We start from the raw sequence: 19,799 nt of genomic DNA on the forward strand, positions 1-19,799 counted from the left end.
TTGAAAGAATGCAGGAATTTTGGTAAACACAGCGGGGCTTACGTATGGTCACCACACACGGCATGATCTATTGATGTACCCGTATAACATACTGTAATGGCCAGATCTGTTACCGATGTGACCAGATATTATGATCCGGTACATTGACTTAATCATAAACAACGACTGACTGGAATTATAGGCTAAAAAGTAGAGATGAGTCGTTTGGTTTTGCTGAAAATCAAACGCACCTGAACGTTGGAGTTCCGAGTCAAACCAAGTCCCGTTTCAGATTACTTTGGGGTTGCGAGTAGAGCCGAATCCCGACCCGAGCCTTCTCACCAAGTTTGGATCTCTGATCTAAAAACAAGATCACACGTTTTTTGGATTGCATGTAAGTCCCTCCCTCGAGATTTCAGGTGCTGTGAGGTGGTCAAAATTGAGTGAAAAATAATCTTATTGCTGGTAATAACACTATAGGGACAAAGTGAAGGACTTGCTCAGCTTCTACACAACGTCATGATATTGTATGCACAGCACATCTGGGCCACAATATTATGGGGGTTTCGTGATGGAGCCCAGAGCTTGGACCAAAAGGCAAGATTGGGTAATTTGCATAGAGCCTTCACCAGGGTTAAAATTTGTGGGTGGCTGAGCCAGGTGATGCCCTCTCCCTCGACCAGCCCTGGAGAGTGCCATCCTGGTCTATCAGTAGTTACAGTCATTCCATAATATTTTATTGTTTATTATAAGAGCGTGATAGTGATTAAAGCCCATGTTAGAGCATACCATTTGGTGCTCAGGCCAAACGCCATGCCAAGCCTATGTGTAGCCATCATTTATATTTAGAAGTAGCAGTTGTACATTCACAATGTATTTGCATCATAGAACAGGTTACACTCAATAAACATTATACATGCAATATCTATCTGCTCTGCCTGAAGATCTGACCTGGCCCCGAGGTTATTATTACACACCTTGTCCTCATCTGATAAACATAAGATTATAATTTATAACATAAACTGATTACATAATAAATATAACTGAAATTCCATCTCTCTCAATTGATCAAACCTGCAGAGATAAAAATGATCTGCACTTATCAGGGGGAATCTTAAGCAACACCAGTCATTGGAATTTAATTGCAATTATCTGAAAATCTAAATTAAATGTTCAATGTCATCTTCTGACTTAATTAGTAACCAGTAAATAGAAGTTACAGGCCCTCATTCAGAGCCGTACGCTCTGAGCAGAGCGCACGCTCTGAATGAGGGCCGGGCTCCATGAAAATGGAGCGTCCTCCTGGACGCTCGTATAGCTGTGGGTCACCACCCACAGGCTATACGAGCGTGCATTTTGATGGCCGCGATGGTCGTGACCATCGCGACCATTGAAATTGCGAGCCGGAGCCTGCGGTTGAGGTTTTCAACCGCAAGCTCCGGAGTGATTTTGGCTCTATCAGAGCCAAAATCACTCCCACTTACATCACTAGTGATGTCAGTGGGCCGGCTTTTGACGGGAGGCGTTCCCGTGGGAACGCCCCCGTCAGGGAGGCACGCCCCCGGAACGCCTACCAAAGGGGGCGTGCTGTCAATCAACATTGACAGCACGCCCCCTTTGATCGGACACAACGAGTGAAGGACTTTCCTTCGCTCGTCGCGTCTGGCGCATGCGCACGACGGAGCTCCCTCCGTCGTGCGCATGCTCAGTCCATAACATCGACCCACTTGCGAGCGGACAGCCGCTCGCGAGTGGGTCTGAATCAGGCCCACAGTCTCCCTGTTTTGTTTTCGGGAATCTTTGCATGGTCACAAAAAAACAGAACTGGCATTAGTGTATGGGCTTTGTGTGTAATCTATCATTCGTAGGTTCATTAGATACATATTGGAAAGAGAGAAAGTTCCTAAACCATTACCTGTATCAGTCTGGGGGAGATTTATCAAATTTTGGAGAAAGATAAAGTACCAACCAACCAGCTCCTAGGTGTCATGTTACAGGCTGCGCTCTCTCCACTTTATCTTTCTCCAAGATTTAAAAAAACTCCCCAAGGCCATCTTAACAGCATTGTAGACCCTGGGCAAAGCAAATGCACTGGGGCGCCTACCCACCGGTTCACGGGAATACAAATGTAAATGGTCAAAAAAATTAAACCTCTAGAGGTATTGGTATTGTACTTTCAACAGAATCAAAGTTTAAACATAAAATTCATGATATAAAGCGAGGATTACGGACTCCATCTCCCTCTTCTTTTATCCAGCTCGCAGTACAGTTCCTGCTCTTCACTGCAGCTGTGATTAAAGTATGAGGGCTCCATGAGAGAGGGGGGCCTGGGGGATTTGTGTGGACCCGGACAGCAAATAGATCAACGAGATGTTATTGATGTCAATACTGTGTAGGCCCACCACGTGCAGTGATTTCTGCCGACACCCTTCTTGGCAAACTGTCCACAAGTCCCTGGATAGCAGCAGGCGGTATGTTTTGCCATTCTGCCTTACGTACACTGACCAACCGTGACACTGAGGAAGATTGAGTCGGCCTAGAACGCACCCGTGGCTCAAATTTGTCCCAGAGGTTCTCACTGGGGTTAAGATCTGAACTCTGAGCTGGCCAGTCCTCCCGGGTTACCGAATCTTCTGTATACCAGCCCAGCGTCGCCCTGGAAACATGACAGGTGGCATTGCAGAACTGCAAGTGCATGGGCCTCCCTACCAAGTGTTCTTGTCGGAACCATCACATTAGTGGCCATCAGGGCCGTAACTACGGTAGTGCGACCAGTGCCATGGCACAGGGCACTGCAGGGCAGGGGGCGCTGTTTGGGCCTGTCAATTTCCCTGTTTTATTATCATTCTCACTTGTAGCTTCCTCTTCTTTTATCCCAGCATCTGCTGGCCGTCCTAATTCCTTCCTGGCTCTTCCCCCTGAGTCCATGGCCCTTTTTCAGGTGCACTATCCTATGTCCCTATTTAAAAAATGGGGAGGGGGGCACCAATGCTCTCTCTGGCACAGGGCACCAAAAAGTCTTGTTACGGCTCTGGTGGCCATTTGGAACTTGGGTACAATAGTATGCATGGTATGCATTTCGCTTCCGCGGGGGCGTCCAATCACATTTGTCTACTTAGTGTAGATGCAACCTGGCATAGCCTCACCCTGCTCAAAGGCCCCTAGAAGCGTGGGGTCCTGCACGGTGTGTCTATATGTTTAGATGGCCCTGAATCTCCAGCTTTGTAAGTGAGCTGAGGTCACAAAACTGTAATATAACTGTAGGGAATGATGGTAGGGATCATGGGAAGCTGACACTGACATAGGCTGTTTCTGTTCCAGGCTGCTCTTGAGAGATTAATACGTTCTGAGAGATATGACACGAGGGGAGATTTTACGGTGGCCTTACATCCTGTGCTGAATGTGGTAAGTGATGAATATCTGACTGATATTTATGTCTATAGCAGAGGGTATAGCATACATGCCTACCCTCCCGGTTTTCGCGGGAGGCTCCCGATTTTTCTGGTAACCCCCCGCACCCCCGGAAGGGTAGGCATTTCTCCCGCATTCTGCCCACTTCCTAGCGAAGTGGGCAGAATGAGAAGAATACCCGCGCCAATCGCGGGTCTCCGTGTAGGGGGCTGGGCTTAAAACATGATTCTACATGAATCATGTCACTTGGCCCTGCCCCTATGCAAATTCTTGCCTATCGCGGCAATTTAACCGCGAGGGGGCGGGGCTTAATGACGCAAATTGTCAGGCCCCGCCCCCATCGCCCCCCTCCTACTTCTTTTACCCGGGCTTCTCCCGGGAAGAGTTCTGTAAAGGTAGGCAACTCTGGGGTATAGTGGTGTAGGTGAATGACACAGAGAATGACATGTTGTAGATAAATTGCGTTGTGTAGTGGAACGACATGTTTTAGACCCATGGTATACGTAGGTGAATGACGCACGGGCCGGTGCAAAGTTTCCAGGCGCCCTAGGCAACATGTCACCAACAGCCCCTGCTCCCTCCAATTCATAATATGCCACGCATCAGTCTCCCCAATTAAATAACATGCCACACAGCAGTGTCCCAAATTCATAATATACTATATACAATATGACACACAGCATAATGTACCTAATAACACTGCTGCAAATTCATAATATGCCACTCAGCCATGAATTATACCGTTAATTGCTTTTTGTGGACTCAGCGGTGCCCTCCAGTGGCCGGGGCCCTTAGGCGGCTGTCTAAAAAAAATGGGCGGCTTTTTGCCGCCCGGTTAAAACCAGCAAGTGTGAAATAAGCCTAATGGTAGCACCGGCCCTGATGCCAATGTGTAGGTGCATGGCATGGTGCATGATGTAGATGAAGAGTGTAATATAGATTAGTTACATATGTGGGATTTACTAAAGGGAAAACGCGGGCAAAACTCTGACAAATACCTTTTTTTGAGTTTTAGCCGCATTCCCCGTATGTACCAAGCTCTGAAATGCATTACTTTCCCGAGCCGGGAATCGATGGGCAACGCCAGCAATAGATGGTATTGCCAAATAGAAGCCTATGCGTTTCTCTCCGCATTCCTCCCCGAGAGAGATCCAATCGTATTCCTCCCAGCATCCCCCATGGCGCGTACATCATACGACGCATGCACAGGGGGATATCTGGGTCATCAACTTAGAAATTTCGGAAATAAACAGTATATTGTCTCCTACTCAGTGCTAGAAAAATAACAGAGTACAGTTTGTTGCTGTGTTTTACACCAAGTGTAAGCACCTTTTATCTGGGCACCAACCTTCATTCATGTCCCCAAACACTGGGTCTGATTCAGCAATGAACGCTTGTGCACTGCTGAACGCAGATTCACGATGTTTGGGAATCAGCGCAGGCCCCATTTTATAGCCTGCGTGCATACATCATATCTATAGCCTGCGTGCATACATCATATATCTATAGCCTGCATGTATACATCATATCTATAGCCTGCGTGCATACATCATATATCTATAGCCTGCGTGCATAGATCATATATCTATAGCCTGCGTGCATACATCATATATCTATAGCCTGCGTGCATACATCATATATCTATAGCCTGCGTGCATACATCATATCTATAGCCTGCGTGTATACATCATATCTATAGCCTGCGTGTATACATCATATCTATAGCCTGCGTGCATACATCTTATATCTATAGCCTGTGTGCATACATCATATATCTATAGCCTGTGTGCATACATCATATCTATAGCCTGCGTGTATACATCATATCTATAGCCTGCGTGCGTACATCTTATATCTATAGCCTGTGTGCATACATCATATCTATAGCCTGCGTGTATACATCATATCTATAGCCTGCGTGCGTACATCTTATATCTATAGCCTGCGCAAGCAGGCTATAGATATATGATGTATTATATCTATAGCCTGTGTGTATACATCATATCTATAGCCTGCGTGCATACATCATATATCTATAGCCTGGGTGCATACATCATATATCTATAGCCTGCGTGCATACATCATATCTATAGCCTGCGTGTATACATCATATCTATAGCCTGCGTGCATACATCTTATATCTATAGCCTGCGTGCATACATCATATATCTATAGCCTGCGTGCATGCATCATATATCTATAGCCTGTGTGCATACATCATATATCTATAGCCTGCGTGCATACATCATATCTATAGTCTGCGTGTATACATCATATCTATAGCCTGCGTGCATACATCATATATCTATAGCCTGCGTGCATAGATCATATATCTATAGCCTGCGTGCATACATCATATATCTATAGCCTGCGTGCATACATCATATATCTATAGCCTGCGTGTATACATCATATCTATAGCCTGCGTGTATACATCATATCTATAGCCTGCGTGCATACATCTTATATCTATAGCCTGTGTGCATACATCATATATCTATAGCCTGCGTGCATACATCATATCTATAGCCTGCGTGCATACATCATATCTATAGCCTGCGTGCATACATCTTATATCTATAGCCTGCGTGCATACATCATATATCTATAGCCTGCGTGCATACATCATATATCTATAGCCTGCGTGCATACATCATATCTATAGCCTGCGTGTATACATCATATCTATAGCCTGTGTGTATACATCATATCTATAGCCTGCGTGCATACATCTTATATCTATAGTCTGTGTGCATACATCATATATCTATAGCCTGTGTTCATACATCATATATCTATAGCCTGCGTGCATACATCATATCTATAGCCTGCGTGTATGCATCATATCTATAGCCTGCGTGCATGCATCATATCTATAGCCTGCGTGCATACATCATATCTATAGCCTGCGTGCATACATCATATCTATAGCCTGCGTGCATACATCATATATCTATAGCCTGCGTGCATACATCATATCTATAGCCTGCGTGCATACATCATATATCTATAGCCTGCGTGCATACATCATATATCTATAGCCTGCGTGCATACATCATATATCTATAGCCTGCGTGCATACATCATATCTATAGCCTGCGTGTATACATCATATCTATAGCCTGCGTGCATACATCTTATATCTATAGCCTGTGTGCATACATCATATATCTATAGCCTGTGTGCATACATCATATCTATAGCCTGCGTGTATACATCATATCTATAGCCTGCGTGCGTACATTTTATATCTATAGCCTGCGCACGCAGGCTATAAATATATGATGTATTATATCTATAGCCTGTGTGTATACATCATATCTATAGCCTGCGTGCATACATCAGATATCTATAGCCTGTGTGCATACATCATATATCTATAGCCTGCGTGCATACATCATATCTATAGCCTGCGTGTATACATCATATCTATAGCCTGCGTGCATACATCTTATATCTATAGCCTGCGTGCATACATCATATATCTATAGCCTGCGTGCATACATCATATATCTATAGCCTGTGTGCATACATCATATCTATAGCCTGCGTGTATACATCATATCTATAGCCTGCGTGCATACATCTTATATCTATAGTCTGTGTGCATACATCATATATCTATAGCCTGCGTGCATACATCATATCTATAGCCTGCGTGCATACATCATATCTATAACCTGCGTGCATACATCATATATCTATAGCCTGCGTGCATACATCATATCTATAGTCTGCGTGTATACATCATATCTATAGCCTGCGTGCATACATCATATATCTATAGCCTGCGTGCATAGATCATATATCTATAGCCTGCGTGCATACATCATATATCTATAGCCTGCGTGCATACATCATATATCTATAGCCTGCGTGTATACATCATATCTATAGCCTGCGTGTATACATCATATCTATAGCCTGCGTGCATACATCTTATATCTATAGCCTGTGTGCATACATCATATATCTATAGCCTGCGTGCATACATCATATCTATAGCCTGCGTGCATACATCATATCTATAGCCTGCGTGCATACATCTTATATCTATAGCCTGCGTGCATACATCATATATCTATAGCCTGCGTGCATACATCATATATCTATAGCCTGCGTGCATACATCATATCTATAGCCTGCGTGTATACATCATATCTATAGCCTGTGTGTATACATCATATCTATAGCCTGCGTGCATACATCTTATATCTATAGTCTGTGTGCATACATCATATATCTATAGCCTGTGTTCATACATCATATATCTATAGCCTGCGTGCATACATCATATCTATAGCCTGCATGCATGCATCATATCTATAGCCTGCGTGCATACATCATATCTATAGCCTGCGTGCATACATCATATCTATAGCCTGCGTGCATACATCATATATCTATAGCCTGCGTGCATACATCATATCTATAGCCTGCGTGCATACATCATATATCTATAGCCTGCGTGCATACATCATATATCTATAGCCTGCGTGCATACATCATATATCTATAGCCTGTGTGCATACATCATATCTATAGCCTGCGTGTATACATCATATCTATAGCCTGCGTGCATACATCTTATATCTATAGCCTGTGTGCATACATCATATATCTATAGCCTGTGTGCATACATCATATCTATAGCCTGCGTGTATACATCATATCTATAGCCTGCGTGCGTACATTTTATATCTATAGCCTGCGCACGCAGGCTATAAATATATGATGTATTATATCTATAGCCTGTGTGTATACATCATATCTATAGCCTGCATGCATACATCAGATATCTATAGCCTGTGTGCATACATCATATATCTATAGCCTGCGTGCATACATCATATCTATAGCCTGCGTGTATACATCATATCTATAGCCTGCGTGCATACATCTTATATCTATAGCCTGCGTGCATACATCATATATCTATAGCCTGCGTGCATACATCATATATCTATAGCCTGTGTGCATACATCATATCTATAGCCTGCGTGTATACATCATATCTATAGCCTGCGTGCATACATCTTATATCTATAGTCTGTGTGCATACATCATATATCTATAGCCTGTGTTCATACATCATATATCTATAGCCTGTGTGCATACATCATATCTATAGCCTGCATGTATACATCATATCTATAACCTGCGTGCATACATCATATATCTATAGCCTGTGTGCATACATCATATCTATAGCCTGCATGCATACATCATATATCTATAGCCTGTGTGCATACATCATATCTATAGCCTGCGTGTATACATCATATCTATAGCCTGCGTGCATACATCATATATCTATAGCCTGTGTGCATACATCATATATCTATAGCCTGCGTGCATACATCATATATCTATAGCCTGCGTGCAGCTTTGCAAATGCGATCCTTGCTGAACCAGTCCCACAGTGTACAGTCCAAAGAAATGTACCCATATAGGTTCTGTGCAGAAGTACATAGACTATCATCTCCTGATACTATATTTCCATATATCTGACACATTGATCACACACATACATTATCAGTAATGCTCCTCACATAGAAATAATCCCATAGTAATATAATACCAGTAGAAGTAGTTCTGTATATACAGCTATATAAGACTAATACACCAACGTGAATGATTTTGCAGGTGGATTCTGAGAGAAATAACTTCAATAACTATGGAGAGATGTACACGGTGCAGTGCTCGGTGCAGGTAAGTTCTAAGTCAGTGAGTGATCTGACCTATTTCGCTGTAAACAGGGCATAGATTACACGAGGGGAAGGCAGTGTCTGGCACTTCAGCTGCTGTGGAAGGAACTGCACAATGGTGACATCCCAGAATGCACTGCCAAAGCTTCCGCATGCTTAACTGCAGAACTGTGACTGGTATGCTACTACGCCTGGATGTGTGGTTCCACAGCAGCTGGAGTGCCGCACGTTACCTACCCCGCCTAATACTTCTCCACTTAATAATAGCATGGTGGCGTATACATGCAGAAGACTCCAGCCTGCGTGACTGATTATAGCATGTTAGTGTCTGTGGCTATTACAGGGTGAAGATTCTATTTTGTTCAAATTTGAGACAAATGTATTGCATGGAATGGACAGGGCCATACGGAGAGATGGAGAGAGACGGTACCTTGTCAGACGCAGGGGTCTGGGAGGAATCGATATGCAATACCGCCGGCCGCATGGGCAGCAGTTCGATTCCCAGCAGCGTCAGGCCGACAGTGGAACGTCTGGGATGATTAGGGAGCAGATTAAGGGGCATATTTATTTAAGAATATTTGCTGGACATCCCCCGAAAACACCTGATTCTGGGGGTACCCGCAAATCTTCAGGAACCCCTGAACACAATGAGGAGGGACCTCCATTATACAACAGTGGCATCTCCAACCACAAAAGCAGCTCCCATAGGGTTTGATGGTTGTCGGGATGTACTAAGCTTCAGAATTAGCCCATAGTAACATATGGATGGCATTAGCCCATAATTGCCTGTAGGACACTGTTACGCAAATTTTACCAGAGAGGGTTCCCTGGGACCCCGCTCCCCATTGGCCCTCCCCTGACACATGCGCAGCCTGATGGGCGCTCATTCGCACTACCGACACTGACGCCGAGCTCAGAAACACAGTGATAGCTTAAGAAATGATGTACCGACTACCATGTATTAATACACGCCGGGACAGGACCCCCAATATGGATGCAGTAGGAGAAGTAATAGCTGGATAGAGTCTACTACAGAGCGCATACAGCAATAAATTACCGATAGGATATCAAAGCAAATAGTATATAGATGAAAAAGAATTGTTGCTGTTACCTATTGAGCCACAAACAAAAGCTAAGAGTAATATTGTTTAGTTTCTAGTTCTACTGAGTTAGGACGAGCGATCTTCTGCAGATCTCTTGAGAGGAAAATAGTATAATACATGATAATGTGCATATTATTAGTGCATACAGTGAAAGGTGACGTGGGGACACTGCACAAAGGCAAAGAATAAGGTTCTGGACGGTACATGTTTAATATGTTTTGCTCCTATAAGAAAAAAACATTTACATTATGTCTGATAATAGTAACCAATGCTGTGATGACTTAATGGTTTGTTTGCTGTTATGCACACAGGACACGCCATTCCTGAGCACGCATAAGAACAGTCCCTACATGTGGCAGAGAGAGATGATGCAGACCGCAGACAGCGGAGCACAGGTAATATGTGTGACACCACATCCCCTATGTACTGTCATGTGATCATGTGATCTCCCCCCAGCCCTGCTCTGTGACACTATACATTTACTAAAAATACTGTTGTAGCAGCCGTCTGTGCCTGGTGTGAGCCCTATGTACCCACACAAAAGGTTATTTATAAAGCACAGAATGCGCATAATTGCCAAGTACATATATAATGTACACGCTTACCACCCTTGTCAAGTCAGACTGTACCTAGGTTTGCAGGATTGTGGGTCCAACAGGAAAAGTTTAAGGTGGACACAGTAAACTAAAAATGTTACTTCACTTTCCATCCTATTATCACTTTAGGCCACCATTCATCAGACAGGTCCTGTGAAATATTCTGAAAGTGTCCTGGTGGTAGGTGTGGTATCATTTTCAGTAGGCTCCCCTTTAACGCAAGACATGAGTGAAGAAGAACCTACTGTACCTCCCTGACTGTCCCTATACCTGGGACAAAGTTCAGAGTGTTCGACATAGACCCATCACAATAGCGACAGCTGGCAGACAGTCTCTCTCCTATCTGTAGCTGCAGTTTTCAGAACCCGCTGGTGTCTAGGTACACACCTGAAAGATATACCTGCAGATCGACTGATCTGTGGATGATGATTGTTCATACACACTGAACAACCATCACTCCATCTTGGCCGGGGGGGTTGGTTCGCGCCCCCCTCCCCGGTGTCCGCTGCAGCAAGTGTACAGGCGGTATCCTCGTCTGTAGACACTGGCCGACGCCCACACGATATATATCGGACATTCACTTGAACGGCTGATATTTTGGCCAGTGTGTACCCAGCAAGCTCAGCTGCTGCTGGGCTGGATCCTTGAATGTTGGGACGCACACACACACACCAGTATATACTACATAATCACCATCAGTACTCTCTGATCAATTGTTATTAGAGATGTGCGCTGACCCACGTGTTTTGGTTTTGGATCTGGATCTACCCTGGTTTTGTATCTGGATTGGTTTTGCCAAAACCTCACCTCCGTGTTTTGTTTTCGTGTTTTGGTTTTGTATCTGGATTTTTTCTTAAAAAATCATAAAAACAGATAAAATCACATAAAATGGGCCTGTTTTTGTTCCTACAGTATAATTAACCTCAATAACATTTGATTCCAATAATTTCCAATCAATTTTGACCACCTCACAATATTATTTGCTTCATCTAGTTAAGGCCAAAAGGTTTCATCCAGCTAGCTGGCTGACTAAGTTAAGTGACACAGTGGGCGGCACTAACATGTGGCAGTTCACTTTCTAATTTCCAACATGGATACAGTGGGTTATACAGAGTGGGTTGGATACACCAATAGTGCACTTACTGTGGCAGCAGTGTCGGCAGAGCGGGGTTGCTGATGGTGTCCTCCTCAGTACATGGAATTGCAGTGCTGCGGTGCTGGCAGTGTCCTCAGTGAAGGGTACCGGTGATGTCAGCAGTGCGGGGGTGCCAGCAGTGTCTTTAGTGCAGGTTTGCTGGCTGTGTCAGCAGTGCGGGGGTGACAGCGGTGTCTTAATGCATGTTTGCTGGCTGTGTCGGCAGTGTGGGGGTGCCAGCAGTGTCTTAGTGCAGGTTTGCTGGCTGTGTCGGCAGTGCGGGGGTGCCAGCGGTGTTCTCATTGCAGGTTTGCTGACTGTGTCGGCAGTGCAGAGGTGTTCTCAATGCAGGGTGTCGGTGGTGTCGGCAGAGCGGGGGTGCCAGCGGTGTCCTCAGTGCAGATTTGCTGACTGTGTCGGCAGTGCAGGGGTGCTGGTGGTGTCCTCAGTGTGGGAGTGTCGGCAGTGTGGGGGTCGCTGACGGTGTCCTCAGTACGTTGGGCGGCGGTGCAGGAGTGTCGGCGGTGATGGTACCAGCAGCGGGGGATGCTGCCAGTGGGGGTGCCGGTGGTGTCTGACGCGGGGGTGCCGGCGGCGGGGGATGATGGGCGCCATCTTTTTTTTCTTCTTTTGTGCTGTTTTCAATGGGCTTAACGCTGATTGGCTGAGAGCCATGACAGACGGCTCTCTCAGCCAATCAGCGTTAAGCCCACTGAAAACAAAACCTCGCGACTCCACAGAGGAGTTGCGAGGTTTTGCCTCGGGTCAGGGATCCGGGGCAGGCAGGGAAATCCGAGCTGCACTCGGATCGCCCCGGATCCCCCAAATTCGGGTGGGTTCGGATCTCTTAGATCCAAACCCGCTCATCTCTAATTGTTATACATTTTTAACATGTTTAACACTGGGCCAAATAAAAATTTTCACTTTATTAATGTTGATATGTGAAAATAATCAACATTTTAAATTAATAAGCAATTCTTAAACTGGGTACACACTAGGATAATGTCGGCCGAGCCGGAACGACATACAGTATCAGAAGATCATCCAGTTTGTACGAAGTAACTACATGCACCTGCGGTCGCATGCGATATCGTCCTGTCGGCCGTGCTGCAGGGCCAATCGCACGATATCGCATGCGGCGCCGTTGCAGGTAATGAAAGATGGAACGAGGCGATCGTTCCCTCGTTCATTACATTGATCAATGTGTACACGCAGTACAATATGTCGCCCTTCAAGCCAACATATCGTTCGTGTACACATCGCTAAGTGTGTACCCAACTTTAGTCTGTTGACCTGCAGCATTTTTTTTGTCTCAGATGTCAGATGATATCAGAGAGTTTGATAGTGTCCTTTTCCTTAATTCCATATTAAGCTCCTCTTTATATGCATCTTCTAATGATGCCAACTTTAAAGCACATGCTAATAAATTCAGAAAGGAGGTGGGTGCTATACTGACCCCATTGCTGTGCCATCAGATCCTGGCTTCTCTCAGGACCCATAGAAAAGCCGTTTTTTGTATATGATACTGCACCTTATGTGATCACATTTAGAATCTGCCTGTTCAGTTTGCAGAATGTTCCCGGAAATGAAACAATCACAGCTCTATTTGTGTTTGCAGCCAAGGAAGATCGGGTCCAATTTCTCCTGTGCTGACCTGAGTCCTTCAGACACAATCCCCATCTCTGGTCAGTATGGGTTCCTGTCCTCGGCAGATGTAGGATAAAGAAGTATAAGCCTCTAGCTGATGCACAAGTGATGTTAATATATGTATAAACTCCTGCCAACATTATCTGAATGCGCAGCGATTTCTGATGCCATTGTTTCAGTGTTCACACGAAAAACCTACACTATATGAACTGCTGTAAATAATTACAGATATCAAAGCACTTGCCCCAATTCCTGAGGACTTCTAATATCCATGTACAGTAGTGTACAGTAAGGGGGGGGGGCATTTTGCTATATATAATAAGTTTTGTTAACGTGTTTATCTCTGATGTGTTACTTCGTTCCTTTGGGCAATGACACAATTAACACAACCTGACTTATTTAGTTCACAGATTGAAGCCAGCAGACATTAAAGTCATCGGTGCTTTGGGAGACTCACTGACTGTAAGTATTAACTATCAAAGGGGAAACTTCAAATTAATTCTAAGCACTTGAAGTCAAGTAGCCTGCCTTAGTGCTCTGGCCATAGGTACTCGCATAGGTTCCCTAGCCACCAGGTAAGGACGGACTGGGGCTAACAATCCCCCCCCTCCAGTATGCGGCTGCGCAACTTGATGTCTTGTTAAAGCCTGCCGGCCAAGCAGAGCTAGGGATGGCCAACAATGGGCAGTCCATCAATGGTCACCATCATTGGTTCCATCGGTGATTACCATCGATGGCACACAACCATCTATGGTGAACCGTCGATGGTTTGCACCCCTCATTAACCACTGCTGCTGGCAGGCATGGTGGCCCGTGGGCCAATCATAATCGGGGTTTAGCAGGCAACCAGGGGCGAGGCAAAGCTCTGTGCTGTGGGAGAGAACCATCAGGTCCTAGTCTGCCATCGATAACAGAGAACCATTAGATCTCTGCCATCAATGGCAAAACCATTGGCCATCGGTAGTTAACCATCAATGATTGTTAACTATTGATGGTCGATGGCCATCCCTAAGCAGAGCGCCGGGAGGCAGAGCTGCACATCCATGCCTTCAGACGGCCGGACCGGCCCATCTGGTTGCCAGATGCCCATTCCGGCCATGCCACCAGGGTTACATTGCTATCTGATGTTACTAGAGGTGAATATATGTAATCCAGGTCACATTCTAGACAAGGCTCCATAATCAGTTCTAGCTGTATAACTGAGATACAGTAGCTTGCTGTCATGTCTTCTCACATGTAAAGAGTGCTATGGGTGTAATCCAGGTTGTCATTACTTGTACCAGGCGGGGAATGGAGCGGGTGCCATCGTCATTGACCTCCTAGACGTGGTGACTGAGTACCGTGGATTGTCCTGGAGGTGAGTGGAAGAGTAATGCGGAATGTCTCTGACATGGCATATAGGTGTTAGCGCTGAATGAAGCTCCTCCCCCTCTATATCCCCTAGCCGGGAAATCATCAGTTTGTTCTCAGGGACTTTGGGAGCAGGAGCTCTCTGGTAGTGCTGCCTTAGCAGCATTGGTTAATTAATATGTTTCAATGTATTTTTTTTGTATTATATTTGAACAATTCTGCTGTTTCTAGTGCTGCCCCCACCTAGGGGCATGTTAGGTACTAAAGGGGAGGATCTTCTCATTAGAGATTGAGGGAGAGATGTATCAAACCTAAAGAGTGGAGAAGTGGACAAGTTGGCCACAGCAACCAATCAGCTTTTACCCATCATTTTATAGAATGTACTGTACTTGAATAATGCTACCTCAATACATTTTCCTTCTACTTTTGAGAGGTTTTAGAATCTTGGGGGAGATGTATCAAGCCATAGAGAGAGATAAAGTAGAGTAGTAATCAGCTGCTAACTGTAACTGGGGTAATCAGTAATCAGCTCCCAACTGTCATTTGTTTAAACACAGCCTGTAACATGACAGTTGGGAGCTGAGCTGTAACATGACAGTTGGGAGCTGAGCTGTAACATGACAGTTGGGAGCTGAGCTGTAACATGACAGTTGGGAGCTGAGCTGTAACATGACAGTTGGGAGCTGAGCTGTAACATGACAGTTGGGAGCTGAGCTGTAACATGACAGTTGGGAGCTGAGCTGTAACATGACAGTTGGGAGCTGAGCTGTAACATGACAGTTGGGAGCTGAGCTGTAACATGACAGTTGGGAGCTGAGCTGTAACATGACAGTTGGGAGCTGAGCTGTAACATGACAGTTGGGAGCTGAGCTGTAACATGACAGTTGGGAGCTGAGCTGTAACATGACAGTTGGGAGCTGAGCTGTAACATGACAGTTGGGAGCTGAGCTGTAACATGACAGTTGGTAGCTGAGCTGTAACATGACAGTTGGGAGCTGACCTGTAACATGACAGTTGGGAGCTGAGCTGTAACATGACAGTTGGGAGCTGAGCTGTAACATGACAGTTGGGAGCTGACCTGTAACATGACAGTTGGGAGCTGAGCTGTACAGTGGCAAACGCAGGATTTCCAGAGGGGGGTTTCCAAATGCTTAATTGTACAGCGAGTGTGGCCTGTCAATGAACAGGGCATGATTAGTACTTATCCAGCTTTAATAAGCATCATACAAAGTGTATTGTGTGTAATAATTCCAGCATATACAGGATCGGTAATCACAGTAAGCCATTAGATGCGGCAGTAAGGTCATCCTGCCTGAGCTGAATGTATTCATTTTAGATGTGGGCTCCATTCCAGACTATTGGAGCAAGTCCGGGAGTCTGGGGGAGCAGCAGAAGAACCTAGCACTGCCCTGGACATATATGTACATAATGGGCTCTATAGCAGTGCATCTCTAACAGTGCATGTTTTCCAGGTCTTCTAGTTAGTGCACAGGTTATTTATTACTGGCTGATACATGTTAAAAGATCCACAGGTGGTGCTAATTATTTCATTTGTGATACTGAGAAGAACATGCTGCACTAGTAACAATCTACTATTTCTATTGTGGTCATGGTGTGGGCTGGGAAGGGGGGTTTCCAGGCATACGGAAACCCCCCCTGCATTTGCCTATGCTGTAACATGACAGTTGGGAGCTGAGCTGTAACATGACAGTTGGGAGCTGAGCTGTAACATGACAGTTGGGAGCTGAGCTGTAACATGACAGTTGGGAGCTGAGCTGTAACATGACAGTTGGGAGCTGAGCTGTAACATGACAGTTGGGAGATGAACTGTAACATGACAGTTGGGAGCTGAGCTGTAACATGACAGTTGGTAGCTGAGCTGTAACATGACAGTTGGGAGCTGAGCTGTAACATGACAGTTGGGAGCTGAGCTGTAACATGACAGTTGGGAGCTGAGTGGCTGGTCGTTTATCACTCTGCACTTTATCAATTTCCAGAGCTTCATACATCTACCCCACTGTTCTTTATCTGTATTTAAAGTGACAGAAGCTGATTGGTTACCTTTGGGCTACTACTCCACTTTACTTCGCTCCAAGGATGATCTTCCCCCTTTGTGTGAAACAAGACATACACCAAAGTTATTTCTTAGTCCAAAATTGTAAAGGTTCAGAATCCAACCCTCCCTGTTCGGTGGAAGGGGAAGTTGCTCACTGTTTTCTATATTGAAGAGGATTCCTCTAGAAAACAAGTAAAATACAATTCAGTGAGAACTGTGCTTCACCCTCTTAGGGGACAATTCATTTGCAGAGAGTGCCCTCTGCTGGGCGTCTATGCGAATAGACGCCTGACAGAGCAATTCAATTGTTTTCTCCATTTGGGCGCCCATTGGCATTTACCGTGCCAACAAGCACGGCTAAACCCGTCTAAAGAGATTATGGTGCCCAAACCACTGTCACAGCGCCCAAACTAGGCACTTTAGACACATTTATTCTCGCACCTCCAGAGGCTGAGAGAAAAAATGTGACTACCACAGCTAATACGCATCTATCAGAGAAACAATTAAATTGCTCTAATAGATGCCCATTACAATAGATGGCCAGCAGGGGGCACAATTGAACGTTAATATTAAATATCAAATCTGAATAAAGCATAAAAACTAAATAAACAAACACAGACACAAAATAAAAAATATATATAAAAAAAGTAAAAATACAGTGTTGCAAACCACGTTGACTGTTCGAAAGTACCTCATATATATATATATATATATATATATATATAAATATATAAAAGGGAGGGGTTTTAGCATGAATGGTGCCTTGACCAAAGGACAATATATTGGACCATTGGTGACCCCTAATCAGGAAGTCCTCTATTGAAGTGATTGGTAGAAATAAATCAGCAAATTGAGAATGTAAATGACCAGCTGTTAGTTGTTAGTATTGATGCTGTAGAGGTGGCAAACAGCTGTCAGCAATAAATACACATACACAAGGCTCAAGCATGACAATTTCACAAATTTTTTTGGCAATATATGGTGGCACTATTTAGCAATATTACTTGTTGACAAATAATAATCAATTAGTATTTGTAGATTTGGAGGTTCTGGAAGGTGATTCATTTAACGTGCGACTGCCCATTGGGTCACCCCCCACATTAGGAACCAGTGATCTAAACCATTTGAAATGAGCCAGAGCTTCATTTTAAGTTAATTAAATTGCAAATATTTTACTTCTGCTATTTAATTTTTAAAGAAGTTTTTAAGATAAAACAAAAATCTCTGAGGGGTATTCTTTACTAAAGGTCGATTTTAATAAATTTTGATCTATTTAAAATCAATAAATGTGGATAAACACTGATGTTGTGTTTCTGGGGTACAAATTTACTAACAGACAATTTTTTATTTATTTATTTATTTTTTAAGTACCTGTATTAGCAAATGTGCGATTTATCCCCAGAAACACAACATTCATGTTGATCAATTTTGATCGATTTTAAAGTGATCAAAATCAATTAAAAGCGACCTTCAGTAAATATACCCCTTAGTATGTGGTAAATTGTTAGTAAAAAATGAAATTTTGAGATGAGTTAATTAAAAATTCCACTTCACAAATACTCCTTTATGAGTGAAAATAATCCAATGATTCCAAACCATGGTTACGCGTTTCTCTCACTTCCTAATACTCCAACACATTTCATGGTCTTTTCATTACCCTTTTTTCTTTTTTGCCCACAGTATTGGTGGGGATGGAGACCTCAGTAACACGACCACACTGGCAAGTATGTACACTTATCTTATTTCTTTACTGTTTAAATGTATTATCCTGTACATGTAGATTAAAGCTACAGCACTAGAAGAGAGACGCGTTTCTTTACGTTTCTTTACCATATTGTAAGTGGACTTGCTCAATGTTCTACTAGACAAATGATGTTTTACCATCTTCAACACCCCCACTTATATGCTTACAATGACTTCAGTATCTCTGTTCCTCACCAACTGCCAACGTTACATTAATATCCAAATGTCTCCAATCTACTTGCTGCCTGTTGTTCTGTAAGGACGCACTCTGAGGGGTAAATTTACTAAGATTTATAGTCTATCTATAATCGCTAGACATTGCCAGAATGTTTTACCATCAAAAACCCAAATTTACTAATCAGCGTATTTGACTGACTATGTACATTCAATGGTAATACTCAGAGATTTCTGTTGGGTACGAGATCAGTCAAATTTCCCCATATACTGTACAATAGACTCTGCTGTCACATCAAAGCATGATTAGGCTGACAGTCGGCTTTGGAGTTTAAAGTATTAAACAAAGCATTCATTTTTTATTTTTTTTTAATGGCATGGAGTCTCCCCCTAAATCCATAGCCCTGCACCTTTCAGCATGGTCTTGTCATGGAAAATTGAGGAGAAAACCAGCGTGGAGTTCCCCCTATTTTCCATTAACCAGCACCGGGATGAACCAGACACAGCATGGGGTCCCCCTGCCAGAGCATTAATCAGTTCCAAGACTTTGTCCAAGATACAACCCTTTAAACTGTATCCTATCACTATCAACATCTAAACTGTAACATTATCGCTATCAACATTAACATTCATGGTTAATAGATGTTGTATTACAATACATATTTAATATTGTTATTTTAAAGTGTGCCCATAGCCTAGATGTGGTAAAGGCTGAACCAATAGTCAGGAGAAGGCAGCTTATCAATTCACTAGGACCGGTGACATTAATGAATGATGTCACTTCAAACCTCAGTGATGTCATTGCTTCCAAGGGAATAGATAGGGGCGGCTTCCTTATGAATAATTTTTCAGTCTACACAGTAGCGTAACTTCATCCCAGGTGACCGGAGGCAAGAT

The 19,799-nt window shown here is 43.9% G+C and overlaps 1 protein-coding gene across 1 annotated transcript in view; it reads left to right on the top strand.

Annotated features, from left to right (window-relative positions):
• The window catches only part of LOC148532315 (phospholipase B1, membrane-associated-like), a 177,854-nt gene that overhangs the window by 54,048 nt on the left and 104,007 nt on the right, over positions 1-19,799 (top strand). The window contains exons 10-16 of the mRNA XM_088467995.1: positions 3,301-3,384; positions 9,037-9,102; positions 10,513-10,596; positions 13,551-13,617; positions 13,983-14,041; positions 14,863-14,936; positions 18,666-18,709. Coding sequence (XP_088324121.1) covers positions 3,301-3,384; positions 9,037-9,102; positions 10,513-10,596; positions 13,551-13,617; positions 13,983-14,041; positions 14,863-14,936; positions 18,666-18,709 — 478 coding nt within the window. The remainder of the gene's footprint in view (positions 1-3,300; positions 3,385-9,036; positions 9,103-10,512; positions 10,597-13,550; positions 13,618-13,982; positions 14,042-14,862; positions 14,937-18,665; positions 18,710-19,799) is intronic.

The sequence above is a fragment of the Taudactylus pleione genome, unplaced genomic scaffold (assembly GCF_031769625.1).
Source record: "Taudactylus pleione unplaced genomic scaffold, aTauple2 ptg000079l, whole genome shotgun sequence".
Classification (NCBI taxonomy): Eukaryota; Metazoa; Chordata; class Amphibia; order Anura; family Myobatrachidae; genus Taudactylus; species Taudactylus pleione.